Here is a 27,624-nt window from a genome sequence, read left to right as displayed (position 1 = left end):
GGGCCAAGGGCAAGAGTCTGCACCACGAGTGACGTCGGTGACCTGGTGACATCCTCGGGTGTGTCATGGGCAGATGTTCACAATATACAGAGGGGGGAAAAAATAAATCTATTTGAGAGTAGGAGATCCTTTAGAAACAAGTCCAAGAAGGAAATAAAGGCAGTCATGGTCAAACATAGCTATTTATTTTCTCTTATAAACAGCCTTCGGTTTCTTATTGGAAAAAAAAAAAAAAAACCCTAGGATTTAAATATTTTGTCCCATCACATACAACCATCTGTATACATTATTTACAACTCTCAAATAAACACGGTGCGGATTTTCAGACATTCAGCTTCTTTTTTTTTTTTTTTTTTTTAAAAATCAAAAGCTGTTTTCCTTTAAAACTAAAGTCTCCATCAGTGACTACAAACTGAAGCGGTATTGGCACAGTTAGCTCACAGTAAGGGTTCTCTCCTTGCATTTTTTTTTTACTTTGCACTGTATTTTCTCCCATATATTTTAGGATTCTAAAGGAGGAAAGGTTAGTGTCGCTTTCGGAATATACTATTTTTTTTTCTTTGCCTTCAGAAATGGCCTTTTATTGAAACCTCACTCATCTTTATTGCATCCTTCTCTCTCTTCCACTGCACATCGAGGTGATGTGCCTCCACACAACACAACCACAGCATTCCCAAGTAGTCAAACAGCCATGAAAATAAGTGTTCCCTCCGCGACACGGCTCGGAAAAATGTCCCAAGTTGCAAACGTACAAAAATAATGAGTATAGTTTAGTGGCTATAAAAAATTAATCTCCCCTAAAAATACATTACTCTATGAACAATTTAGGGAATTGGTTCTTCCAACAACAACATTAACAACAACAAAAAAAAAAAAAAAAAAAAAAAAACAAAACAAAAAAACCCAAACTTATTTGGATATTTTCCTACAGGCTGCAAACTGAACCTGGCAAGGGGAAACTGTAAGAAAAGCAGGGAAATAAGAAGGTTTAACACTGAAAATCACCAATGTTAGTCTCATGTTAAAAGAAACGATATCCAGGGAAAGACAACAGGCATCCCATGAAACTGCCAGTGGTTTTAGGAGTGCAGGTTGGAAAAGAGACAACTGCTATCAGCAGTGAAGGAAACGAGATTCGGCGTAAAAGGGAATATTTTAGGGGGGGAAAAAAGCAAGGAATCTCTGTTTGTGCTGCAGCTTCTTAAATAATCCAACTAAAAGGGGGGTTATGTACAGTAACTGCACTCTGGCAGGTAGGCAAGGGGGAGCAAGGAAAAAACAACTATCCCAAAAGGAGGTGTTGGCAGTAAAACTGTGTCTGGTGATCCGGGAAAAAGAGGGCGGGGGCAGGAAACAGAAAGGAACAATCTGAAAGGTGAGTCGAGTCTATAGCAGCAAATAGGTGTCCTTACCTGTTAACTGAGGGCCAGGGACACGGGGACAGGGTTCAGGTCCTAAGGACTGAGTAAGGACAGTGCTCCTCAGTATCTCCAAGGAAAAGCAGAAGTTCAAAGCTCTACATTGCATAGTAAGCAGGAAAAGAAACTGGATACTTGCAGACAGGCCTTGGAACCCGTTCTCTGCCCTCAGCTCCCAGCACCAGCACAACGTAGTGGGTTTGTTTCCTCTTTGCACAGTTACCTCGTATCCCTGACTTGAAAGACTTGGACAAGACATCCCGGCTCCATCACCTGAGCGCTGGCAGCACTGCCGGGGTGGCTGAGCTCCAAGGATTCGGCCATCTGCCCCTTCCCAGCTCGAGGCAGGTGGCCCCTCCTCAAGGCACCACCCGAATCCCTCATGAGGTCCAAGAGAGCTGCAAGCCACCCCAAACCACGGGATTTCTGACCCTGTCAGACTGGCAGGCCTCAGGCAGCACTGGCAGCACGGCCTGGTTTAACCCGGCCAGCACTTCCCGCTCCCAATGACCACAAAGCTGGAAGTTCCTGTCTCCAGGGGCTCGGGGTCCCTCAGAGTCCATCGGGGTTTGTTTCTCTGGGGTTTGTTTGGGGGGCAAGGGGGTGTCCCCCTCTCTCCCCCCCATAAATGCACTATTTTATAAACACATTCACCTGATCCAGATTCCATTTTGTGTGCCCTGACTTCGAGAGTGTAAACACACCTCAACTTCTGGTCCCACAGCTTTTACAAGCGAAAACAAAAAAACCAACAATGAAAAGCTGCAAATAGAAACAGCACGGGGATACTAAATCCCCACCACTGCAAACATACCTTCAATGGTGTTATTTTCAAGTGTTGTGTGATTAAACAATGTGTTCATACAGCTGTCGGGCAAATCATGATCTCCAAGCTTTTATTACGTGCCTAGAAACTACTCAAAGTCTCTCTACTGCCAGATATTAAATACAAAAAATACTATCCACCAAAGACTCTTTTTTTTTTTACTTAGTACATTCCAATTCTGATTGGCTGAACTGCAGCAGATGCCTCTGGATTTCTATAACTGGCTAGTAAAAAGCAAAAAAAAGCTGCGACAACGACAAGAACAAAACCCTCCCATGGCAGGAGTATGCCAAAAATGTGAATTACTGCACTGGTATCTCCAAGCAAAGACTCACTTTTATACATTTTTCTTCTGAAATACCTCATCTGTACTCAGCAGCAGGGATTCTATGCTAATGTAACTCCAAAGTGGTCCATGAACTCAGCTTCCCTCCAAGACAGATTTCCCACCACAACAAACACAGGCCATCGGAGCTCTCCCACAGAGCTTTTGTACTCCTAACTTAAAAATACCTTTCCACTAGTCATTTTTCCCGTCCAGGTTTTCCTTAGCATTACCCCAGTGCAATTTTTTACGACGGATGTTTTTTCCCCTCTAACTGCGTTTGTGCAAACTGAACGTTCGTTTGGCAACTGCTCGGGAGCTTAACAAAAAGCTCAGTGACCCAACTGGTGCTTCCCTTTTAAAAAAAGCAAAAGCAACCAGGAAAAGTTCCATGGCAACAGAGGTGGAGGTACTTGCTCAGCACGAGGTGTGTGTGATTTTGACACCACCTTGGCCGTTTCGCTGCAGCGACCAGAACTTCGCTTTTCTTTGTAAGAAATTACCTAGTTTTGAAAAATTCCATATTCATCTCTAAAAAAATAAGACAAGTATTTGTATTAAAAGCTGGAGATCATTGATTTCAGCAAGTTATGGCTTTTTTTTTTTTTTTTTAGTGTAAGCATATATATATTTTTCTAGAACAAGTATCAGTAAGTGTCTGGGTGTTAGTACATATCTTCTGTTTCCAGCAATGTTCAGTATTGTATGTGCTTTGCACCTCAGAAGTGAGTCTGCCAAGGCACTTAGAGAATGTAAGCAAGTCTTTTAGGGACTTCATGAGAATGGGCTACCACTGACACAACACAAGAACCCATCCACCAGCAGAGTCAATCCCCCAACCAAGCACGTTTCCTTTAACACTCAGCACCTGCTAGAAATTCCACAATGAGTAACAATAAAATAAAAATAATAATAATAAAAAAAAAAAGCTATTTACCATGTGTCACTAACAGAGAAAAGATTTCCCCTAGTAAAAGCACAGAAAGTAGATCTCGGCTGTCACTGGTAACAGCACAGGGCTTGTTTTTGTTTTCTTTTTTTAAAAAAAAACCAAATGAACAAAAAAAAACAAATACCACACGCTTGCTTAAAGAAACAAGTGACTTCAGGAAGTCCTCTTCCTTTTATCTGTCCTTCGAGGTGAGTTTTTCAATCAGTTCTTGAAGTGGTGCAAGTTCTCTTCTATCAATAAGGTTGAATTCCTGCAATGAGGATGAGGAGAAAGACACACACACAGAGTTTTGCACGTGCAGCTCAGGTGAGAAGCCTTACTCAGCCAGAATTCATCTGGCAGTAGGCTCTCTGAGTCCAGGCTTAGCCACTACAGCCTTTCCTGCCCACGTGCCACTGCCTGAAGGTTTTCCCCCCCCATGTAAAGGACGGAAATGTAAGAAAATGCTCTTTTTTTTCCACAAGGGAAAGGGAGTAATGTAGCTTTGAGGCGAGAGCACTGTTTGCAACCTCCTTACCTGAACAAAAAATATAAAGTGCTTGAAAGAAGTGTTAAGGTGTGCCTCCTCCTGCAGCTGGATCACGGGATCAAAGTGCTGGTGATAGATGTGAGCGTAGACTCTGAAGAGACGCTTTAGAATTGTCTTGGCCACTGACATGAAGTTCTTTGGGAATGGGACGCCTGGAAATGAGGAAACAGATGGCTTCTTTTTCCACGCCTGTGTACTCTGGAAAGCCAGGATAACCCAACCCTCCCTCTTGCACAAGAAGGGCTGTTTCGTTCCGCTCGGCAATTCCGCCCCTAAATCACAGCGGGCTTGGGCTGAGGCACAAGGACAAGCTCTACCAGGTACCTGGGAGCAGGTGACTGAAACCACTTTTGGCATCAACCATGGAATAATTACACTTCTCTTGACCCAAGTGGAATCAGAAATAGGCTCTCTTCCACTTGCCTCGTGCCCAGCAAAAAGATTCCCGTCTCCATCCTGCTCTTCCCAAACCCTTGGCCACAGGATACTGCTTTCTGAACTGCCTGCTTCAGTATTCTGGGACATGCTCCTTTCAGTCATTCCAGGGAAAACGACCCAGGACAGGTAAAAGCAGTTTAAACAGCAGACCTTTGTCACCGCACAGGTTTTATTAAAATTGGTCTGGAAACGGCAACCGGCTACTGGGAGCAATCATCTCTCTAGTTGACACATCCCCAGGCTAAAAAAAGATATGCATCAACCATCTAAAAAGAATAACCTGTCTAGCTTCTCCTCACCTACCAGTTTCCCCAGTCAGCTTCGGTCTTTTGCTGCCTTTCCAAGTGCTGAGGTCCTGCCTGAAGGCCAGAGGCCCAAGCTCTGGGTGCTGTAAGGCCAATCAGGACCTCACCAATGCTTTCAGACCTCAGCAACAATGTTTTCATACTCCTGCTTAACCCTGCCCTGTTCACATGTCCATCTCATTTCCTCCTCTGGCTGCTGCAGCCCATGGGAAGTTCTTATTTAGCTGGTTAGCTTGTGGCCTTTAAGTCTCCCTCTCTCTGAAGGCAGCCCTGTTTCTCTGAAGAAGCTTAATGAAAATGTGCCAAAAGCTTCAGAAACTATTCACAAAATTAAAGAAATTAAGGGATCTCTCTTGTTATTGTTTCTGAATTGGGGGTTGGTTGCTTTTTAATCCTACTTTCTCAAAAGAAAAGAAACCTCTTGAAAACATCTATATTTCATTTTCACTTAAAAAAAAGAAAAAGAAAAAAAATCATTAAGATCAAAGCTGCAATTCAGCTTCTTTGGAGGTAAGGCCCAGAAATTCCTTATGAAGACCAAACACCATTCCTGTGTCAAAAAGCTGCCAGTTTGTACCAATGATGGGTTATAAGGGTTTGAGGTCCAATCCTTTATTTCCAAAGAAACAACTCACTGTTCAAACTGGAAAAAAAACCCATCAGATTTGACTGGAGTCAGTTATTAAGTAGAAACAATACTTCCTGGATTCAGAACGACGAGAGATGTTTACTAGGAGTATTGATAGAGGGATCAGAGTTCATGCACTGCCCCATCCATTTTATCTCGAGAGATAAGTGTGTTTACACAGATAATGTAAGCTTTTACACCGGCCCTACGTGTCAGTCACTAAGGAGGCCTTTTATTGCCCTAAGACTTGACGACTACTGCACAACTGCAACCCAGAGCCACTGTTCAGCTCTAGTTGTTTACCTATTTTGGAAGGAAATAGCGTTTCGTCATCCAGCTGATCCTGGACCCAGGTCATCAGGTAATCGATGTACTTTGGCGCGGAGCACTTGATGGGTTTCTTGATGTTGGTCCCATCTGCCCAGTGGTACTCGTACCTGAGGTGGGACAAGACATTCCTTAGCACCAGGGAATCATTCCTGCCAAGGCCTGGGAGGATGCTCCCCCTGCTCACACACCCTCCCTTCAAACTGGCCTAATGGAAGGTGTCACTGCCCACGGCAGGGGGTTGGAATAAGATGGACTTTAAGGTCCCTTCCAACCCAGGTCAGTCTGGGATTCTGACCCCACGATTAAGAAAGCTTCTAGACTATGCACACAACCAGAGAGAAACATGCCCTCGTGAAATTCAGAATGGAACAGCTATTTTGCCTGGCTGGGGGAACTCTTCTGACACCAGTCCAGACACGGGAGAAGGTGGATAATTTGGAAACATAATAGCTGAAAACACCCAAACATAATAACATGGGGAGCCTGACAATACCAGCTTTCAAGCGTTTCTATTTTTAAAAATCACACACATGGTTGTATGCAACGCTTAACAGCCTCTGATAAATCTGCCTTCTCGTTTTGTTTAACAAATTCAGTTTTGTCAGAACACCAACTGGGAGAACAATTTCACCATAAACAAATTGGATGAGGGACTGTGACGGTGTTGCTCGCAACGGGATAAAATGATCCCAGTTTTCCAACAGCAACAAATCAGAGGGCCTGAAAGCATTTTGATTTTTGTATCTCAGAACACATGCAAAAATCCCAGGCGTGCCAAATGGGCCATGTGTCTGGATTTATTAAAAATCAGGACCCCTTGTCAGCCGGCACTGCCCTAATACCAAGACTGAAGTGGTATTAATGCGGGACAATCCTGAGGTTCCAGGATCAGACTAGAGCCAGAGCAAGCCAACAAAGAGAATTCCATGCTGAAAATCTCATCCAAAGAACATCCAGCAATGAGAACCTTCCCTCCTCACCCCCCACTACCACCATGCATTTTTCAGAGGAAGGAATTTTCTTACACTAAAACCCCAAGTTACTGGCCATCTATAAACAGAAAACCCAATCATGGCTCATTTTCCTCACTAGAAAATATCCCTTTCTGGAAGTGGAGGAGAGGTTTGCTTTTCTTTACTGTTTATTTAGGCTTTCACAGTAATTCAGAAGGAAGCAGAGGCCTCCCTTACCCCTCACTCAGAAATGCAGGTATTTTCCTCCTTGGAAGACACTAAGCATCTGGAGAGCAGAAAAAAAGCACAGACACTGGATGTCTGTACAAAAGCATAGGCAAGAATCCAAGAAGCGAAACTTAAGCGAGGCACAGGGTGGGGGATTCTTATCCAGGCATCTAATATTTGCACAATACCTACAAGGAAGATTCTGGCAAGCCAAAAGGCTCTTACTTTGGGCCAGCAGACATCACAGGGCAGCTCTCCTCCGTGCAGAAGTCTGTGATGGTTCCATAAAGCATATTGATCTGGTTGAAGAAGTCGACAGCTGAAAAGCATCAAAACCACCCGTTAACACTCTGCAACACAAGATTCCTACAGCCCAGACTGCAAAGCAGAGATCCTGGCATGTTTATGGTGGGAAAAACTTCACTGTTATTGCTTTTTTAAGATCCATTATAAAAGAGATGCAGAACGCAACCACCAACTTTCTGGAACAGCCTCCAACAACTATTTAATTGTTCACTGCAGCAAAACCTTCAGCTGGAAGGAGAAAAAGGAAGGAGAAAGCAGAGTTACTTCCTTTTCTGAAACTTTGCTGTGTTTTATCAGAATCCCAAACCCTACTGGCAAGTGTGGAATAAAACAAAGATTTTCAGTGTAAACTTCCCAACTTTCCTCATTAGGTGACTCATTAGGCTTCCCTCAGGCTTTTTATTCCAAATGCCCACCTTTTCCAGGAACATTTCAGAGAATCCCAGAATGTTTTGGATGGGAAGGGATCTTAAGGATCACCTCATTCCACCCCCATGCCATGGGCAGGGACAGCTTCCACTATCCCAGGTTGCTCCAAGCCCCATCCAACCTGGCCTTGGACACTGCCAGGGATGGGGCAGCCACAGCTTCTCTGGGCAACCTGTGCCAGGGCCTCCCCACCCTCACAGGGAAGGATTCCTTCCCAATATCCCACCTAACCCTGCTCTCTTTTAGGTACATGCACGGGAGTTGGATACAGAAGTCACGGCACAGGAAGAGCTACAGCAGCAAACAACTCCTGTCCTTAGAATATCAACTAATTACCACAAATCAATATTTAGTCCACAATGTTTCCTCACTATAAACTAGCCTTGGGAGTTTTGTTCTGGAGTGCTATTTTTTAAGTTTTGTTATATGTTTGGAAAAGCATTTCCCTTAGCCAAAACCTTTTTGGTTTGTTTGGTTTGTTTTTTTGTGGCCTACAGCTGAATTACTGAAATAAAACACCCAGAAGCTGGCACACCTAAATATCCCCATTGTTCTTACTACTTCAAATTGGTGCTTCATTACTCCAAACTCTTTGAAAGGAAGGTTTTACAATAACCAACAGCAGGTTCTGTTCTGAGGAACTGTGGCCACTGCAACCGGTTTATAAAATCCACTTTATCTCCAGGTATCTTTCAGAGAATCAACACGAAAGATTACAAAAACATCATGGCAGGAAGTTACAGCTACTGCTCAGCAGAAGCAGGACACGAGCCCTTGCTTCCTAAGTGCACACAAGAACTGTTAATTAAGTTTCCATTCCCTGCTCCCAGCAGAAACCACGGCCCAGTGTTTGCTTCAAGGCGGGCGTGTCCAGAAAACCCACACAGGCTCCGGCAAAACGACTGATGGTGGCAAATCCCACACTTGGAAGTCTCAAAACCCACACGCCCGTCAACTCTTCCCCAAAGACATCAGTCGGGCAGAGGGTTGGGCAAGAAGGGGAAGAGCAGAGCACGTTTGTTTTTGTGCTCTCGGGGTTGCGCAGGGTAAAACCAAGGACACCGAGTCACACATTTCATTTCCTTATGGGACATCCCAGTGAGCAGAAGGGGCTCGCAGCTCTGGGGCTGGCTGTGGTGGAGGGATGCTGTCAGGGAAAGGAGCACATGATTATTTTGGAGCACTCTTTAATTACACAGCTATAATTTCATTTGAGTTAATTCAGCAGTTAAGTCACCTGGGAAGGGAAAAAACTGCTGCCGCACGGGAAAGCAGAGACACGGAGTGAAGGAACCACCAAAAGGGAAGGATGCCAGCAACACACGAAGCATCTTTAGCAATGCTTGCTCATAAAAAGTGGGTTGGTTTTTTCTCTAGACAGTTTTGCAATGCAGTGTGAACAAACTCTTACAAAGGATGGTGTCAGCAATTCCATCATGGCCCTGGAAGCAGTGACAAGTGGAGCACTAGGGCACTGCGTGGCTAATTATGAACAGGAAGGTTCACGTCAGTGGGACAGTTTCACTTCCCAAACGTGTAAAGAGCAAGAAGAAATAGGCAGAACCACAGAAACAATCAGAGGACATTCATCTCGAGCGTGATTTCTACTGCAGTGCACAGGCAATCCCACCCCACCACGGGAGCACACCAAGCCTGAGAGACAAAAGGTGAGGGAACACCCGGACAGGGCCTGTGGCAGCCAGAACTGCACAGGCTACAGAGCGTGATGGGACGTGGGATAATCCATTCTTGAGGAGCAGAGGGAAAAAACTCATGCAGCAGGGAGAGGAAGGAGGAGGAAACAGAGTCAAGCAATCAGAAAACATTAATTTGGGCATAATGGTTCGGCATGAAAGCACAGAGTTTGGACAGACAGCTTTAGAGGAAGTTAAAGTAATGACATCAGACTTACTAGACCAGAGGCTCAGAACTCGGTAGAAACAAAAGGAAGTAACTTGATGAAAACTGCAAAGCCCATTAGAATCATAGAATCACTTCGGTTGGAAAAGATCTCCACAATCATCGAGTCCAACCTGTGACCAAACACCTCCCTGTCAACCAGACCAACATCCAGTCGTTCCTTGGACAGGGATGGGGACTCCACCGCCTCCCTGGGCAGCCCCTTCCAATGCTCGACAACCCTTTGCATGAAGAAATTCTTCCTGATGTCCAACCTGAACCTTGAGGTCGCCTCCTCTCGTCCTGCCTCTTGTTCCCTGGGAGCAGAGCCCGACCCTCACCCGGCTCCCCCCTCCTGTCAGGGAGTCGGAGAGAGCGAGAAGGTCCCCCCCTGAGCCTCCCCTTCTCCAGGCACAGGAAGAGGCACACAGCTGTCCTCCCACAAGTGTCAGCCCACATCCAACACCCCCCTCCTGAAAAAAAAAAAAAAAAAGGTCAGCGACTCACTGTTAACTGCAACCCATTCATTTAAGTCTTCCCCCTCTGGAAGCATCACAGCCATCCGGAGATTGCCGCTTCCCAGCGTGGCCTCGGCATGTTTTAGCAGCTCGTACTGGTGAGACCCCTCTGGAATATTCTTCTTTGGTTTGAAGGTTTTGGAAGAGCGACTACCACTGCAAAAGAGAGAGGAAATATTTGGAGGCCTTTTGGAATGGGATGAGAAAAAAGCAACGAGCAGACGAGCCCCACGTAAGGACAAGGCTGACATTAAATACTTTCCCCACTCACGTATTTTCACATTGAAACAGGGTATTTAACAAAAACTGGGATGCAAAAAGTTGCAGGTACTTTGGTTTGTTTTAAACCATCTTCTTACCTACAGTTTGGTTTGAAAAACACAGACTGGCTCAGAAGACAAAGTTCAGACATCTGAATTTTAAACGATGGCAGTGAGCCCGGATGGCACATGAACCCCTAACGTGTCAGAAACATGACGTGCAAAATCAAATATTTGCAGAGAACTGTCAGATGAGCCAATATTTGCGAATGTTTTCGTGTATTTAGCTGAGAAAAGATTTCTGTCAGACAAGGCAAACTGAGTTCTGAATTCCAAGTGGAAGGACGTGAAACTCAGACAGCACAATTTTCACTGCAAATATTATCCAGATCTCCCTTCTTTATACAAAAGACTTGGGCAATTCTTCACCATGTCTCTAAGGGCCGAACAGAAATTTTTGTTAGTGGGGTGTAAGGGATGAGGGATTGGGAATAAGGCACAAGCAAACTCCCTAAGTAAGTAGTCTATTCTGACAAACTCTGGGCAGGAATTCCCACCGTACCCAAATCCAGCACAGGCACCCTAAGACAGCAGGAAACGGTCTCATGTGGAAGGCAGGCAGGCATCCAAAAGGAAAAGTAATTAGGATAAAGGCAGGCTGCTGGTCGTCACGTGCTATGGAAATAGCTGCAATTTTGGCAATAAATTATCAGAATTCCATGCATTTATGCAGTTCACCATATGGGAAGCCAGTTAACTGCATGCACGGTCACACACTCCTTGAGACACAGTTCAGGGACAGCTTCTCTGACCTAAAGCCTTTATAGGACAAGGTTTTTCTTGGAAAGCCTGGTTATAAACGTCGCTGCAAGCATTACTTCAATTACCTTATTGGTTCAGAAGCTCTCCTATTACTTAACCAAATAAGTAATAATTCTTTTCTCCCATCATGCCAATCTGTTTCACGTGACAGATTTACGAAGCCTTCTTCTCTCAGGTCTACTTCCTCAAATCTTTGAGCAATCAGTGAGAAAAAGCAACTTTTACAGAGTTCTGCCAGGTGGCCAACGATGCACACCATCATCAATGTCTGGGTCAAGCATGACATTTCATTTTCAGCTACATCCCCGTAACAGAATTAGCCATTTCTCCCCAGGCTTTAAAATGCTCCAAGCTAACAGGCAGCACCTGCCTTTCCCTGTTAAGAAACTGAGAATCTCTTAATTTTAATGCAGAAGTGAGAGGGGACAGAGAAACCACCAAAAGATCCCATTTTCCTCGGACATAAAAAGGCCATGAAAGGGGGAAGACGCTGCATCACCCCCACTATTTGTCACAGCCAGTTCCCAGTCTTTTAGAAGACCCAGCTTCTCGACGAATTCCTGCGATTCCAAGGACGCTTTGCTCCCTTCACTCCCACATCCGCCGTTTCTAGCAAATTATGCCCTTCTATTTTTACAGGGAAGTGCAGCTCTGGCAGTGGCAGATGCAGCCCGACCCAGCACTAAATCAGGAAGTGTGTTTGAGGCAGTTGACTCACGGAGCTGGAGCCGGGCTCGGAAGCCACAACAAGCCCTTCCCACCAGCAGAAGCCCACGCGCCGCTCGGCCCCAACACAGACGTCACAACTCCCTTGTGAAGGCAAGAACACCAAATTTCCTCCAGAGCTGTAATTTTATCCAGTCATCTGCTGACAGGGGAGTGGGTTTCATGATGTGGATTCTGCAGGCTGTGCTGCTTTAGGCTGGCAAGACGATGTTTCCAGAAGAAGGGAAAAGTTTCAGGAGTCCTGCTTACACCACAGCTCGTTTCAGCTTCAAACGCACCACTGGCACATCTACACTCACAGCAGCTTAAATATCCAGCCTCAGCTCTTGATGCAACTGCAGGAAAGGAGCCACCTAAACCTCGGTGCTCCCAGGGGAAGCACTTGGGCTGGCCTGGCTTAGGCCTCCTCGCTCCCAGGTGAGTGGTTACTTGTCCACAGGGCCTTTCAAGAGAGCTTTTCACCTATTTCCATCCAGCCTGCTGCGGATTTGCAGAAACCTGAATCAAACCAGAAGGATTTAGGCTGCTCATGAATGGAAGTTATGCCCTCAAAGCTTGTTCTTACCACAGAACTGACCCAAAGCTCTCACCTGCTGTGCAGTGGCACCGTCCTCAGGACACACCTGCCACCTACATCCCTCTGACCGCTCCACAATGCTGAGGCCACGGGTGTCACTCCTTTCCTTGGGGGAAGGTGTGAGGAGCTAACTCCTGGAAGCACAGCTGTACCACTCAGTGTCTACCCAGAGCAGCCACCACCACGGCCAGACCAAAATCAGCCCTTCAAAATATCTGGACACGCTCTAGAGATTCTGAAAAAGCTGAACTCAAGAGAGCGCACAGAACATTCACCTGGGGCATGGAAACTTTTCCTGCTTCAGCTCCCGCTTTTCTCATCTTCAAAGGCCTTTGTGAGCATTAATTAATCCTCACAAAGTAGCTCTGAAGTAGGGATCACTAATGTCTCGTTAGACACAGGGAAACTGAGGCAGGGACTCACTGCCACAGGCCAACAATTGAGTTTACCACAGAAGCCCCAAGTTTGAGTTCTGCACCTCCTCGTCTCCTTTCTCCTGCTGCTGTTTTTAAACACAGAAACACTGTAAGACAAGACCCAAATTCCAGAAAAGCAAACATTTCCAGCCTTTAAACAATAATACAGGGCTTCAAATGATAACATCCTGCTAAGAATAGAAACATCACAGTGGGATCGGGTTAGTTTCCACTAGCCAACACATCAACATAGAAATGAAAATAGAAGCACAAGCTACTTTTTGGCAATGAAATCAATAGCTGCAGCACTTAAACACGTCTTCCCTGTGACAACCACAGCATCAGAAGGACAGAAAGTAAAATCAAACTGTACACGTTCAAAATCTGCACTGATGAGATTAAACCTGAGTATTTCTATTTTTAAAATCGAGTAGTCACAACATTTCTGTCCTGAAGAGAGTCAGCGCTCCAGCAAGGCATTGCTTCCTCCAGCTCCCACACCACCAAAAACTCAGCTGTTTTCCAGTCCAGTTCCTGCTCACTTACTGCAGTAAGCCTGCCTCAGTCCAGCCACTTGAATTTGCAGGTAACAAAAGCAAGGTAAGAATTCAGGATGCAGGCATTCCATGCAGCAGCTCTGGGAAGGAGTTAGGAGCTGCCAACTCCTTCCACAACGTAGCTGCTCTCCCAAAAGGTGAGGCAGAAAGCAGTTCCAGGCCTAGGGCTTTCATTTTGGATTGTTTCTTTCTTTGTTTAGACAAGAATCAGTGGCACTGACTTGAAAAATTTCCACAGACATATGATGTTTCCTATAAAAACAGGACAGATGTTGTTTATTCTTTATTTGCTACACCATGGAGTAATTTCAATTCTCCGTGGGCTTTTCAGCCTGAAGATGCTTCTCAAGGGGTACAGTGACCGTTGTCATCATATCCTGGTTTCAAATGGTGCCTCCTTCCACTGGAGTACTGACAGGAAAAATCAGTGGGGTTTTATGAGATTTTTTTCATTCTCTGCCCGTCGTGGTGGGGACTAAAATCTGGCTTAAAATCTGGCTTAAAATCAGGGAAAAACAGCTGTCTTCACACACTGAAATTCCATATAGGATAGCAGAAAACTCACAACCTCATGAAGAGCTCCTCGAAAACACAGATACCATTGGACACAAGACTCGACACGTTAAAAGAGCTGAAGTTTATCAGATGATTCACATCCAGGAAGGAGAAAGTTATTTAAGGTAGCCTTAAGGAACAGTTTTGCTTTTGCCTGTCCCAGCCACCACCCCCCAGTGTTAAAGCTGTCGTAACACGTACACATCCACATTCTTTAAACACGCTTTCTTCCTCCTGTACACACACATTTGGAAGCCAGTGAAACCCAGCCAATGCAGGAGCGGTCCAGCACAACTCAGAAGCTCTCAGGAGCACCAAAACAAGCCCACAGGGAACCTTTTGCTGGCTGAGCTCTGACCAGGGGATAGGTGACCGGTGTTTGGAGAGCGGCCGTTCCCCTGTTCCCTGTGACATGTTCCCTCAGCTGTCCTGCAGTGACACTCAGTGCCAAATCCACAGGGATGTTAGGTGGCCACAGCCTGTTTTCCAGCCAAGCTTCTCTCTGCCTCCGTTTTTCAGTCTGCAGGCTCAGAATGTGCCTGTAAACAAGGGGGAGGTGTTACGCTACAACCCCACCCCATGGTGTTCCTGCTGTTTACCCAGTTGGATGCAACCCCTCTCCCGAGCAATCGCAATTCCCAAGGCAAGGCACGAGCAAGCGTCCAGAACCCCATCCCGTAACCAGGACATCATCACCACTTTGCTATGCTCACACACAGAATAAACTCCCTTGCTTCATTTACAACACATTCACTTAATACACTTTCATCTCCGGGAAAAGCCTCAAAATAAACAAAGCAAGTCACAGTTGCCCTCGCTGGATACTACCAGAGCCCTGTCTGTGCACTCCAAACACAATTAAACTATTCCCAGGGCAGCCAACGGCTGCGGAAGTGACTCAACCTCCCAAGCCTTGTCCCCTGCAGGACTAACAGGAGTGCAAGGAGAGGGGCAGGCCAGAGCCACAAACACGAGTCTACAACAGCATCCAGCACAGGAAAACTTTAGGCAAGCTGATGACTTCTGGCTGTTCTGTTGGGTCCTTTCAATCAGATCCACATTCTTTTACTACTTCAATATTAAACCTTACCACGTATGTACACAAACACACATCAATGGTACTGTAGGGAATAATCAAAACCAGATTTATTTCTTCTAATACCCTAATATTCAGATAGTACATCTTAAAAAGGCCAGGCTACTGGCAGCTTTGATGAAGGTAAACAAGAAGTATTCCTTCTTCTCCAACTGCTTGTTTTTTTTCCTACGAGATGGAGTTTACTATTTTGACCACTTCAGTCACTAATTGAGCTCCCTGCAAACTAAACAGCACTATCTCCTCACTAATGTCTCCCCTCTTTTCTCAGGAAACCCTTATTTCTGTCAATTAGCACCAGCCTGCTCAAAAGGGAGGGCACAGCATGAACTCAAACTCAAGTCAGAACGCGGCACAGTTACACTTCCAAGTTTGGTTTCCACAAAGGTTCCAACCTGTTTGCTGCAGGAACGTACCCAATACACTGTTCAGTGGACACAACTGCACCTTTTTTTTTTTTTGTAAAAAAAAGTCCTACCCTTTCTTATATATAAAACTGAGCAATTCATAAGGAAATACATAAAGCTCCGAGTCTGGGTGGTTTCTTTCAGTAACACACTGGATGGTGTTTAAAGAAAAGACCCTGGAAGCTTTAAGAGAGGAAGAAGGTTTACTAAACCGTTTAAGTAGCCATGAAGGAGTTGAAGATCTTTCCCCAAGTCACTGAGAATGTCCTGAAGTGGCCTAGAGAGCCCCAGCTTGCCTCGGGCAGCCTCACACACGCTGCCAGCCCCATAAAGCATCACCAGGCTGCTGGGGCAGGAGGAAAAAGGGGAGCATTTCCCAGGAATAAAGCAGGTTTGATCAACAGTGTTTGCCTACCTGTGATTCCTTTAGTCCCCTACTTCTTCCAAGTGTCCCACACTAAAGGCATCCACTGCTTTTCCACAGCAAACTGCTCCTCCTGCCACACAGATTTCCTTACATTCAGCTAAATTATCCTTACATGACTAATGCCCTCTGCATCCCAAACTGCTGGTCACAGTCACACCCTGTAAATACATTTAAGAAGCAGAGCTTTGCAGAAAGCCATCTACAACCCGCTGAGGGTGATAAATTGCAGCAATAAAAGCTTGGCTCTAGCATCAAATTAGATCCTTACTTGTACACCAAATATAGTGCTTGGATAACATGCCTCAGAACATGGATGGTTTCCCAAAATGCTGATCAGTGCTTTTGGAAACCAACGCTTAATGAATGACTAAAGCAAATCTAGTCATACAACTTAAAAAATCGGAGCAGGGCATTTTTAAAGGGAAGAAAAAAAAAAAAAAGACTAACTAAAGAGTTTAAGACAGCCTTCAATCCTTTTAAACACAATAAAAGGAACCATCTCTTAATGGGTTCAAGAAAAAGGCAGTTAAAGGAGAAATTTAGCTCAATTTTCATGGGGGAAGAGTCACTTTATAAAAGACTGCCCTGGACTGTAACCCCCAGGCAGCACAGGCTGAGGATATGAACGGGGCAAAGGAGAAACACTCGGCAACTTCCCAACAGAAAACCTCACACTTAGATGGAAGATTACACTTAGACTTGGATTAAGAGGCAAAACAGGGTCTGGATCCAGGAAACAACAACCATCAGAGGCAAGAAATAACACGGAGAACAACAGGAAGAAGGAATGGACAGGAGGCAGCAATGAATAATCCAACAGCTTTCCAAAAATACGCTGCATTAGCTCACCCCCAAGTGTTTCTCACATATCCCCCACATTTAATACAATCCTGTATGTGCTGCGTGTAACCATCTCGAGGAAAATCTGCTTATCTCTTGCAAAGTATCCTATCAGGAAAACCCACCTGCCTGAAGCATCTGAGGGGGAATGACAGCTCCTACCACATACACAGGAGGACATTTCTTTTGAAATTATTTCAGCTTGTGCCTTTGCCAGTTGAGTAAAAAGTTAGTTCAACTGTTCTATGAGATTAAATATAGATTTTCCTCCTTTTTTTTTCCACTCCCATTGCAGCAAGAAATTTTAAGAAGAGTTGTCAACCACAAAAGTTAATAACAGGACATTAGAGACACTTGGGTTTTATTTCTAAAAGCTACACTGCAGTGTTAGAAAAAGCAGTATTTCGTGGCCATGAAGTATAAGACACAGTAATGCCATTTTGATTCCTGGATCCAGAACACTCAGCAAGTCCCTGAAACAATCCATTCAAGCAAAACCAGGGCTGTGCTACTCAAGTTGGTAAAAACACAATTAAAATACCAGCTACCAAAACAAAACATGGGTTATTTCACTGAAGTCAGCATAAGGAACCCACCCAGTGATTATCTGTGTGGAAATTATTTCAGTGTCGAGAATGAGTCGTCTCAATTTTTAGCAAAAGAGGAATTTACCAAAGCTCACTTAAGCTCATTTGTTCTCTTTGTCATAAAGAAAGGAATTAGACTTGTGATAAAGACCAACAAATCCAGGCATTATCAAGTCCTTATCTGCAAGATGTTCTCCTTAGCTGAGGAAGGGATTAAGATTCTGTGCGTCAGGAGCCCTCGTATCTCTGGAGGACACAACTCTGGAGGCAAGTGACCACACTGAAAAGACGAAGTGGTGCAAGGACAGACAACAACAACAACAACAACAACAACAAAAAAAAAACCCCAAGCATGTGAAAAAAAAAAAACAAGCTTCAACTAAAACTCAAGTGAAATATGGGCAGGATCACGGGGCTGCTTTTAAAAGTATCAAAACGTATTTGCGAGGCAAAATCTACAGTTACCTTCGTGAATCCACAGCGGGGGGCTGGCACACAAAACTCCCATCTCATCCACGTGAAATGACTGTCTGCTGACTCAGGCTACGGATTTGAATTGGGAAGCAAAGCCCTGAATGAAAGGGAACACGCCTGGGATGCACCACACGTCGTCCTACTCTGCACAGAAGGGGGTGTCAGGCCCTGGAAGGCACAGGCCTACCCAGCCAACTGAGACATTACAAGTTATTTCAAACAAATATAACCTGCAAACCCTCAGCTCCCATTCCCTTCTTTCCAATCCCCTCCCCAAAACACTGACCCGAGCAGCAGCGCCCCGGGAAAGCATCTGAGAGATCCACATGCAGACTTAACCACCACGCTGGCCCTGGGAAATTTATTGGAGGAATCATAAAATTAACTTTGTGGTTACTTCTTTATGAGCTGCTTTAAACTGATCCAGAAAAGCTGCACGCACGCGGCTTTGGGATAAGCTGCTCAGGATATAACTCTGGAGGGGACTTTATAGCACCCTGCTCAGTTTTAAAATTCAGTGTATTTCCTCCCAGAAGAGGTAAAGGCAACAGATGTCTTCCTGAGCGCTTGGAGAAGAACAATTTTCTTGTCCTTACGTGTTTTGTAGAGACTTCACAAAGGACTTTTCCCCACTTTCCTCCTCCCCCCCGCCCCGAATGCTTTCAACATCAGTCACCTCTGCACTCCTCCAGCAGAGCAAGGTCCTTCACAGCAGCACAAGGGTGCCCACCACAGCCTCCCTCCCGTGGCCTTCAGGTGAGGTCACAACCCTGCCAGCCAACATCACATTAATGCCACACAGGTGCCGGGAAAGCAAAAGGGAAGGAAACGCCACTTTTAAAAAAAAAAGACAACACGCACAGATGACAAAGCAAAGCACTGGATCCTGATAATCCCATGTCATGAAATCTACGTTTTTCCGAGTCCGTTGTAGCTGAAAACAGATTTTACAGCAGCTGAGTTTATAACCCACCATCTCGCCCTTTGCGTATTTTAAATTTAAGGAAAAAAAAAAAAAAAAAAACAACAAAAAGGACAAAACCCAAACAGCAAGTCCATTGTAGCTCAGCTCTAATAGGAAGTGGCTCAGTTTACAAATGCCAAAAGCATCGCAAAGCATATCCTGCGGTTTGGGTTGATTGGTGGGTCAAAAGCTTATTGATGGCTCTGGCAGCAAGATCTGCCTTACTGCTTAGGAGGGAAGACTTGAAGTGGCCCAATTTAATGCAGCCATTTACTTCCCTAAGGAAAACAGGTGGCTTCATTCTGTCAGCCTTTCTGCATCCCTCCAGCCGCCCCTCGGTGGACAAGCACTCCTAACATTTTGTCCTTTTTCAAACAGGATAAAACCAGACTGTGCATCTCTCAGGACAGCACGAGATGGAACTGTGATCCCTGGGCTGTTGCCATGAAGGGGTCCTAAATCCAAACCCGAAACCCTGTCCGAAAATGAAAAGGTGCCGAAGGTAACTGATAAAAAATGAAAAACTGACAAAAAATGGAAAAGCCACTTTCCAGCACACAAACCCTCTCCCGAAAACGATCCTCCTTCCACCACGACTCCCTGTGAACAGCTCATGGCATAGGTTCACTCACGCTGCAAACACAGAGAGGGAAGGACAAACAAGGGAAAACAATTGAGACATTAAAGCAAACAATTAGGAAGCAATTAAGACCGGACATCACAGCGTTGTAGTAAACACAACTTTCACACTGAACAATGCCTTTCTTCCTATGCCTTTTTTTTTTTTTCATTCCAAATGTTTCTATCTGAGAAGGCAGTATCTAAGAACATTTAAAAGTGATTTTATGGGAACACAGTCCCACGTGGAGAGCCCTTTCCCGGTTCTTACAGTGGTATTACACTCATGGAGCTAAAAGTGAAGCAAAGTAGTGCATTAAAACACAGAGAGATAAATATCTGGATGTCTGCTCTACTTCCCAGACAACTCAGTATCTCGGGAAGCTGAGGAAGGGACAACAACAAACAGCCCTGATGCTCTCCAAGAGCAGGAGCAGCCTGGAGAATCGGGAAGGCCGCACTGCTTGTCAGTCTGGAAACAAACACATCAGCTCAGATTTTGGGATTATTCTGCAAGAGAGGTAAGGGGGGGGAAAGTAACATCTCACTGATTTTAATTTAATTAAAAAAAAAAAAATAAATAACCCGTGTGCAGCATGAGAAGCAGTTGCCGGGCTCCACTGTGCTGCAGAACAAGCCAGACAAGGGAGAACTCATTTTGCCCCCAGTTTGGTTTACAAGTTAACTTGGCCTTCACTCCAAACATATGTGCCCCCAACAACAGCCCTCACCCTCACTTGCTGCTTCCAGCAGCTCCTAGTCTTTCCAGACTCATCAGGCAACAACTACTTAAACAAACCTCATTTTTAGAAAAACTGTGCTGGAATCTTCTGAGAGAGATTCACTAACATAAAGATGAATTTTTAATTTTTTTTTTTTAAGAGACAACTTCAATAATAAAAACTCTTCCATAAAAAAATTGGTTTTCATCTAGCTTCTTTTTTATGTAAGTTTTGCCAGCAGAGGATAACACGGGCATGTCACCAGATGGCACGCCCACCAGAACTATCTTTAATTTTTTTCCTTGGAGATGTAAGCTGAAGTACCTGCAACTATGCTGTAATTTCCTTTTATAGAGAACTTACCAAGCAGTTTTTTTGGAACTGAAGATATTTTCTAGCCCAACTCCCATTTTTAAACCCTTTTTAAAGATTCGGGACGACCTTATTCAACCATCGGTGGGGTTTATAAAGTCTTTTCAGAATGGAAGAAGCAGATCAGAGAAGAGAAAACAGCGGCGCTGAAAATAACAATTGCTGTCAAAACCAAGTTGCATTAATTCAGTGACTCGCCTCACAAGACAGTCTTTTTATAATGTTCCCCATAACGAGGGAAGACAATGGCTCCCCTTGATTTTCCTTTCCCCCCCATGCAGCTCTATCTGTCACCGGCCATGGCAACAGGGAAGAATAGCCCCGGATTTGCCAGCGGACAAGGCCCGCGCGAGGGGGGCCCCCGGCACCCTGTGTTATCCCGGCACAATCGCCCTGTTATTTGACAAGCAGCGAGCCTGCAGGAGAACACGGCTCTTGGCATCGTGCTGAGTGTCAGACTGACAAGCTCCAGCCAAGCCCCTGGTGATAAACCTGCACGGCAGGTTGGGAAAACCTCCCCGGTCTCAGCGTGTCTTTGCTGCGAGTTCCAAAGCGTGAGTCAGCTCGCGAAAGGACAGCAGTGCCACTGACACGCAGAGAAAACACCTCTGGCACCTCCACACCACGAAAACCCTCCGTGAAAAAGTACCATGAAAAACTCTGTTACGAGTACTGTGAACGGGGGGGGGGAGCTGCGGTTCGAAATGGAAGTCGGCGGTGCTAAGCCTGCAGAAAGTGTAAGGATATCCAGCCACTATCTTGGAATAACTCTTGGTCAAACTTCAATTTTAACTCGATAAGGTGATGCTAGCTTTTTGCGTACTTAAAAAAACCCAGCCAAACAAAAAGAGCATAACTCCCTGCCAGTTACACGGAAAGTTTCCCTGGTCTCCCTGAGGCCTACCAGGCATATTTTCGATTTTTTTATTTTTTTTTAAATCCGTTTCTATACTGCAGATGAGCAAATTAGGTGCTGCCTACAGCACTCTGCCAACAGCAGCTGAGGCAGCTTTGCCAACATTTCTGGCTTTGCCGTGCAGCAACTCCAGTTTCCATTTCTATACTTCGTGCAGAAAGATCACTTGGAACAATGGAGGTGGGGGTAAAGGTTTGCTTTCCTAGGTTTCAGAAGGGTCTGGAAAAAGAAACAAGCATCTCATTATTGCCTGTGACAGAGGGTGGAGGGTTTCGTGCTTTTCCATTCCCAGTTAGCCAAATGCCACGAAGAAGGAGGCTCTCTAATTTGCAAACCAGACTCCCAGGACACTCGAAATCCTGTCCCCCCTTCTCCACCGCGGCAGCTGAGAATTATGAAGGAGGGGGACAGCTGGGCTTCTCATTAGGAGCACAACGCCTGAATCCATAGACAATCATCTGTACCCACCTCCCGCTCACAGCTGAGAGGTGTCTTTCAAGACCTCTCTGGGGGTATGGAGCGGGTTTGCTGCAGCAGAGTCCAAAGATAAATGCAAGGCAGGGATCGAGGAGGAAGCCGGCGCCGGGGTTATTGGTCTCCATGAGAACGCAACTCACTCACTAGAACGCTCCAGCTCGGAGATAAAGTCTCCTCTCCAAAAGCAGGCTGCGTTTACATCTGCTGGTTATCAGCGTAAGGCTCTAACAACTGGCAGATATTACGGACGCGGTCCCACTAACTGCTCGCAAGGAACTCGGAACGCTCAGCGGGGCCAAGGCCTTAATGGAGCTCGGCTCTGCCAGGGCGCCTTTTTCAGCTGCCTGGGTCTCCCTTCTTTCCCTAGAGCGCATCCCCGCCTTAATTAATAGGTCACTGAACCGGTTTATGTTAATTGTCACAAAGTACCTCGCCTTTGTTCCCAAGGGGAGGGACCAAAGTTCATTCGGTTGCTGCCCACGAAGCAAAACTGCCGAGTGTGGGGTTCTGCGCACACCTGGACCTGCCACCGATTCCTCGGGGAGCTTTTTTTATGCCGCAGTAAAGCTCGGCCGGGTCCTTGGCGGGGCTCAGGCCGCCGGGGAGCCCCCCCTGCCCCATCACCTGCCCCGGGATTCACTTCCACGCTCCAGCCGCTCCTAACTCAGCTGGGGCACGCAACGCTACCGCACCAACTTCTGCCCGCCGGGAAGGAGGAAAACATTACGGAAACATCACAAAAGCCGGGGGAGACCCTTCGGGTGGGCGTTCTACCCTGACCCCGCTCTCGCCTGCCCAGCACGGCGCTCACCGGGAAGGCGCCCCGGCTGATCCGGGGACGGTCCCGAACTCGCGTCCCCGCGGGAGGGGGAGCCGTGCGGGAAGGGGAAGCCCGGCTCGCCCGCCCTCCAAACGCCCTCGCGGCGCAGCGGCGGCCGCCCCTCCGCACTCCCCGCCGGCTGAGGGCAGCGGCTGCTGCCGGGGCCCCCCGGGGGACCGGGGCACAAAGGGAGAGAGCGGCGAGCGGGACGGAGCGCGGCCGCCAGGCCGGCGGGGAGCGGCGGGCAGAGGGCGGGCGGCGGCCGCGTCCTCTCGCCGGGGCTGCCCTGCTCCGCCCTGGCCGGCGGGACGGGGCAGAGGGAAGAGGAAAGGACCCCCCCCACACGCCCCGCGGGTACTCACAACAAGAAGCTCATGGCGATGGCGGCGGAGCGGGACCGGCGGCTGCCTGGGCTCGGCGCGGCTCGGCTCCCAATGGCAGCGCAGGGCGGGCGGGTGCGGGGAGAGCGCCGCGGGGCGGGGACACGGCCCGCCCGGCCGCCATCGCCCCCAGCGGCCCCCGCGCCGCCGCCTCCCTCACGGCTGCGGCCGCGGGGCCACCGCTCCACCCGCTTCCCTCACGGCCCTGGGGCTGCCCCTCAGGGCCCCGGGCACGGTGATCCCCCTCAGGCAGCCCCTCTTGGCCCCGGGCACGGCGATCCCCCTCGGGCATCCCCTCGGGGCGATCCCGCCCCGCCGCCCCCTCAGAGACACCCATGTGTGCCCTCCTAGACAATTCCCTGGAAACGGGGACCCCCTGCCCCTCCACAGCCGCCCTTCTCCTCAGAGATGGCCGTGTGTCCACCCTCAGATATTTCCCTGGAAACGGGCACCCCCTGCACCTCCGGAGCCCCCCTCGTCCCCTCAGGCCTCCCCCTCTTGCCCTCAGGACAAAGGGATCCAGGTACCAGCCCACAGGTCACCATCACGGTCAGAAAAATAAGAGGAAGGTCTTAACCAGCGTTTCTGCTCCTGTCACGCAACCCTTTTTTTTTAGAGAAACTCGTCAAAATGGATTCTGATATTTCTAATACGTGATTTGTGAGCAATTAGTAACTGGGCTGGGTGCGGGTGAGCAGTCAGCTTAAGAAAGGCCACACCTCAGAGGTGACGCTATGGGCAGCTGCAAAGTGCTGAGGTAAAAAAAGTCCAGTTTTTCTAAGAAAACCTTGCCAGGCAGATTTAATCACATCCCAGTGCTTTTTATGGCAGAAATTACAATCCCAGGGTGTAATTTCACACAAAAATCTGCCTCTGTTTAGGTCAATAAGAAGTCGGATTTTGGAGAGAACACAGGACAGGCTACACAACCCCCTGAGATTCCCTCCTGCCCCAAGGGGATTTAGCAACCCCAAAAACCTCACACTGCTGCAGGTAGGCCAGAGGAAAACCTTATGACTTTCAGATTTATCAGGCAATTTCTCTACATCAAAATAGCCTACAATCCCACAAAACAGTAAGGTTATATGGCACATCAGGGGTGCCTTACGTGGCCACACTGACAGTCATCTGCTTCTCTCACGTTTTTAAATGCTGAAACTGCATTTTCTACTTTTTGGCTCTGTCCTTCAGACCAAGTCAGAATGCCAGGTCAGTGCATTTCTAAGTAAATTAAAATTACACTACTGTTTTTTAGGACACCTTTAAAATCCAGCGTTTCACCAGGCAGCAAAGGTGTAATTAAAAAGCATTTCGCGATGCTTGCAATTTTCCTTTTGGCTGTATTAGCAGAAGCACGAAATGGGTCTTAGGGCACTTTTTAACAGACGCTGTCAGACTAAATCAGCCACGTTACTCAAACAAAAACACATCACTGATCTTTCTGGCACATTCACGTTGGGACACGAATAACCCGCGTTCCCCGTTCCCACCCGTGCGCTTCCTCCTACCCACGGAACGTTTTATTCTAGCGGCAAGTTAAAATTAAAAAACGTTTGTTTACTGCAGCAGGAAACACTTGGCCGGGAGAAACCGGTTACATAACGAGTGGGTTTTATGCCTCACGTTAACATCGGTCCGTTTGGGATGGCTGAGGGTCACATGAAGGGCTCCCTTCAGACAACCCGAGGGCCGGCAGCGCGCGCAGGCTTACGCAAGAGCCGAGCCGCTCCGCCGCTCCGGGAAAGGCACAGCCAGCGCTCCCCCGGCCCCACGTCTGTCATTTCGGTTTATCCGTCGTGCTGCACAGCTTAGAGAATTCCTCTGAAAGGGCCCTCCAGCTGACAAAGCGCTTCGGTCCCGAGCTGAAGTTTCCAGCTTTTCGGCGCAGCCGGGTTAACACGGAACGTTCCAGCTGAAAGAAGCTCAGAAATTAAGATCACAGAACTTAATGGGATGGGATGGGGGAAAAAAGGAAACAACATTTTGTTTTGAAATGCAAATAATACAGTCTGTAACTAAATATGAATAATTTTGGAAAATACCACCACAGAACATAAAGGTCAGTTCTTCTCAACGATAAATTACACAGAGGGATAAGGAGTGTTTCCCAATATAAGATAAGCACCTGTTTTAGTATCACCTCAGAAGATTTTCCTTTTCTCTCTGATCAGGCTAAAGGATAGCTGGTATTAATTATTAATTATTCTCAAAAACAACCTGTTTAACATAATTGAAGAAGTATCAAAAAAGGCATCTCTCAAGGCAGATAAATTGAACCTCTCGGTCCACAGCAGTATGGAGTCATCTCCTCAGATTTTCTATTTTTACAGAGGCAGATTCCCTCTCCTAAGTAGACTTCAGCACCAGTTCTGTCAAGTGAGTAAATGCAAATTCTCTTGTCCTAGGATGACTTTTCTTTTCCTATCATAGGTGCAGAAGCTTTGATTCCTCATGTAACTAAGGAAGCTCTGAGATTCCTGGGCAACGTCAGTGCCAACAGATGCCCAACAACACGATGCTCTCTAAAGCTAGCTTGCACAAACCTGACCAGCTGCCAGACAAGCATCAGTGAGTATTTTTTCCTGTACTTGGGAAGCACATAAATCAAAGGTAAAATGGGTGGAAGATCTGCATCCCTTCAAGAGACTCTTCCTTGCACCCTGCTTGGGTCACAAGAGAGGAATGCACATAACGTTCCCTTGGTCCCTAAGATTCAGGGATCTGCTTATTCAATTAAACAAAGCACGACAGCCAGTCTAGATACAGATAAGTGCTCAAGATGCATTCCTATAGTTACCTTAATTTTTTTCTCCTATAATGTTTGCTTGCTTATTTAAAGGAGGTTTTGAAGAGAAACCTGACAAGTAGGCTACGAAAAACTGGAATGTGAACCACTTGAGCACCAAGGTCAACATTCCTTTGAAAAATGTGCATAATGAGTGATTTACCTTGAAAATTCAGAAGGGTTGAGAGTGCTGTTGTCAAGAGGCTGTGCTGTTATCAGGGTTATAGTCTGTCACGTGAAAGTTTGTTACAAGAAATAGTTTACAAAAGCAGAAGCCAGCAACAAGGAGGTGACATGAAGTAGCCTGTTCACATTTTCAAAAGGGTGATAAGAAACATTCAAGGCTTCTGATAAAAGAATGTGTTGGCAGCACAGCAAGACGAAAGACTTGTGCTGAAAAACCCAAGACTGTATTTTGAGTTTGATAGCTTGCAATGGCTTGAGATAGCAACTCTTACTTGCTGATCCTAAGGCTAAAACTGCAGGATGTCAGAAAAAAAGAGGAATAGCTTGGCTGTCATAGCTCTCACCATCTTCCTGACACTGGGCTTCACGTGCCAGGCTGGCACAGCCCCCGTCTCTAACAACTGCTCTGATGCCTGCCTAAATATCTTGGATTTGAGCCTGTGGAGCCTCCCTGCGTTCCTCCACTGTTGGGGTCTGGGTTTTTGGCTTGCATTTTCTCTTCCTGCTCATTTGGCTTCACGCTAATTTTTTTTCCTCTGGGTTCAGCACGACCTACCTTCACCACGTGTGCACATGCAAGAAGCTGGTGCCTGTTCTTTCCCCCTTATCTCTCTTAGATGCAGCAACAACAGCAGGACTGTTTTCCCAAGTTACCTGGAAGGGGAATGTTTCTTGCCAACAGGTTCAGCCAGTGCTGGCCTCTTAAGGCTGTCAAGCAGGGAAGGGAGCGAGGGGGAGAAAATCAGCTCTCTTAGACAATAACTCTCCAGGGAAGGGGTGTAAAAGCCTTGTCATGCTGAAGCCTGACTTAAAACTTTATATTGCAAGTAGGCTGTGGTTTGGGTTTTTTTCTCCTTTACGAATGGCTTGATTAAAAAAAAAATTAAAGTGCTATTGATGACAGAAACTCTAAATGGAGGTGCTGGTGGGCGAGAGGCTGGCCATGCCCTGGCCATGTGCACTGGCAGCCTGGAAAGCCAACCGTGTCCTTGGCTCATCCCACACCGTGGGCAGCAGGGGAGGGGGGGATTCTGCCCCTCTGCTGTGCCCTGGTGAGACCTCACCTGGAATGCTGCGTCCAGCTCTGGGGCACCAACACAGGAAGGACATGGAGCTGTTGGAGCGAGTCCAGAGGAGGCACCAAGATGATAAGAGGGATGGAGCAGCTCTGCTCTGAGGAAAGGCTGAGAGAGTTGGGATTGTTCAGCCTGGAGAAGAGAAAGCTTTGGGGTGACCCAATTGTGGCCTTCCAGTACCTGAAGGAGCTACAAGAAAGATGGAGAGAGACTATTCACAAGGGCCTGGAGTGACAGGACAAGGGGGAACGGCTTCACACTGACAGCAGGGTTAGATGATGGGATATTGGGAAGAAATCCTCCCCTGTGAGGGCGGTGAGGCCCTGGCACAGGCCGCCCAGAGAAGCTGGGGCTGCCCCATCCCTGGCAGTGCCCAAGCCCAGGCTGGACGGGGATGCCGCCCCCCTGGAGCAGCGGAAAGCGCCGCCGCCGCCGCGGGTGACCTGGAAGCGCTCCCCGCGCGGTTCCCGTGCGGCGCCT

At 46.9% G+C, this 27,624-nt stretch overlaps 1 protein-coding gene and 2 long non-coding RNA genes across 6 annotated transcripts; 1 reads left to right on the top strand and 2 right to left on the bottom strand.

Annotated features, from left to right (window-relative positions):
- Window positions 1-163: 163 nt before the first annotated feature.
- Window positions 164-23,247, bottom strand: MOB1B (MOB kinase activator 1B). Of its 2 annotated transcripts, none has more exons than XM_051769416.1 (6): window positions 23,080-23,247; window positions 10,074-10,240; window positions 7,158-7,251; window positions 5,725-5,858; window positions 4,039-4,202; window positions 164-3,771 (listed from the first exon to the last, which is right to left on the bottom strand). In XM_051769416.1, the coding sequence occupies exons 1-6, from the start codon at window positions 23,091-23,093 to the stop codon at window positions 3,694-3,696; spliced, it is 651 nt and encodes a 216-aa protein (XP_051625376.1). In that variant the 5' UTR covers window positions 23,094-23,247; the 3' UTR covers window positions 164-3,693. The 2 variants fall into 2 exon arrangements, with proteins under 2 accessions (XP_051625376.1, XP_051625375.1); XM_051769415.1 differs by lacking the exon at window positions 23,080-23,247 and adding an exon at window positions 22,415-22,677.
- On the top strand, window positions 23,244-26,792 carry LOC127461530 (uncharacterized). 2 transcript variants are annotated; one of them, XR_007900123.1, is made up of 4 exons: window positions 23,244-23,620; window positions 23,979-24,090; window positions 25,528-25,665; window positions 26,686-26,792. It is a non-coding gene; the product is annotated as an uncharacterized LOC127461530 (long non-coding RNA). The 2 variants fall into 2 exon arrangements; XR_007900122.1 differs by having other exon boundaries at window positions 26,615-26,748.
- LOC127461531 (uncharacterized) lies at window positions 23,904-27,612 on the bottom strand. Of its 2 annotated transcripts, none has more exons than XR_007900125.1 (3): window positions 27,133-27,612; window positions 26,625-26,776; window positions 23,904-25,009 (listed from the first exon to the last, which is right to left on the bottom strand). It is a non-coding gene; the product is annotated as an uncharacterized LOC127461531 (long non-coding RNA). The 2 variants fall into 2 exon arrangements; XR_007900124.1 differs by having other exon boundaries at window positions 26,625-26,722; window positions 27,133-27,610.
- Window positions 27,613-27,624: the final 12 nt, after the last annotated feature.

The sequence above is a fragment of the Manacus candei genome, unplaced genomic scaffold, assembly GCF_025592945.1.
Source record: "Manacus candei isolate 608988 ecotype Guabito, Panama unplaced genomic scaffold, ASM2559294v1 h1tg000107l, whole genome shotgun sequence".
NCBI lineage: Eukaryota > Metazoa > Chordata > Aves > Passeriformes > Pipridae > Manacus > Manacus candei.
This window is presented reverse-complemented; position numbering and strand designations above follow the sequence as displayed.

What these genes read in the sequence shown, in the direction of transcription:
- MOB1B (XM_051769415.1), bottom strand. Translation starts at nt 22,518, where the DNA reads ATGGGGCAGGGGGGGCTCCCCGGCGGCCTGAGCCCCGCCAAGGACCCG. An exon ending in GGAATCGGTGGCAGGTCCAG is followed by an intron (nt 10,241 to 22,414) that starts GTGTGCGCAGAA and finishes TCTCTTTTGCAG; the next exon opens with TGGTAGTCGCTCTTCCAAAA. An exon ending in ACTTTATATTTTTTGTTCAG is followed by an intron (nt 3,772 to 4,038) that starts GTAAGGAGGTTG and finishes TCCTCATTGCAG; the next exon opens with GAATTCAACCTTATTGATAG.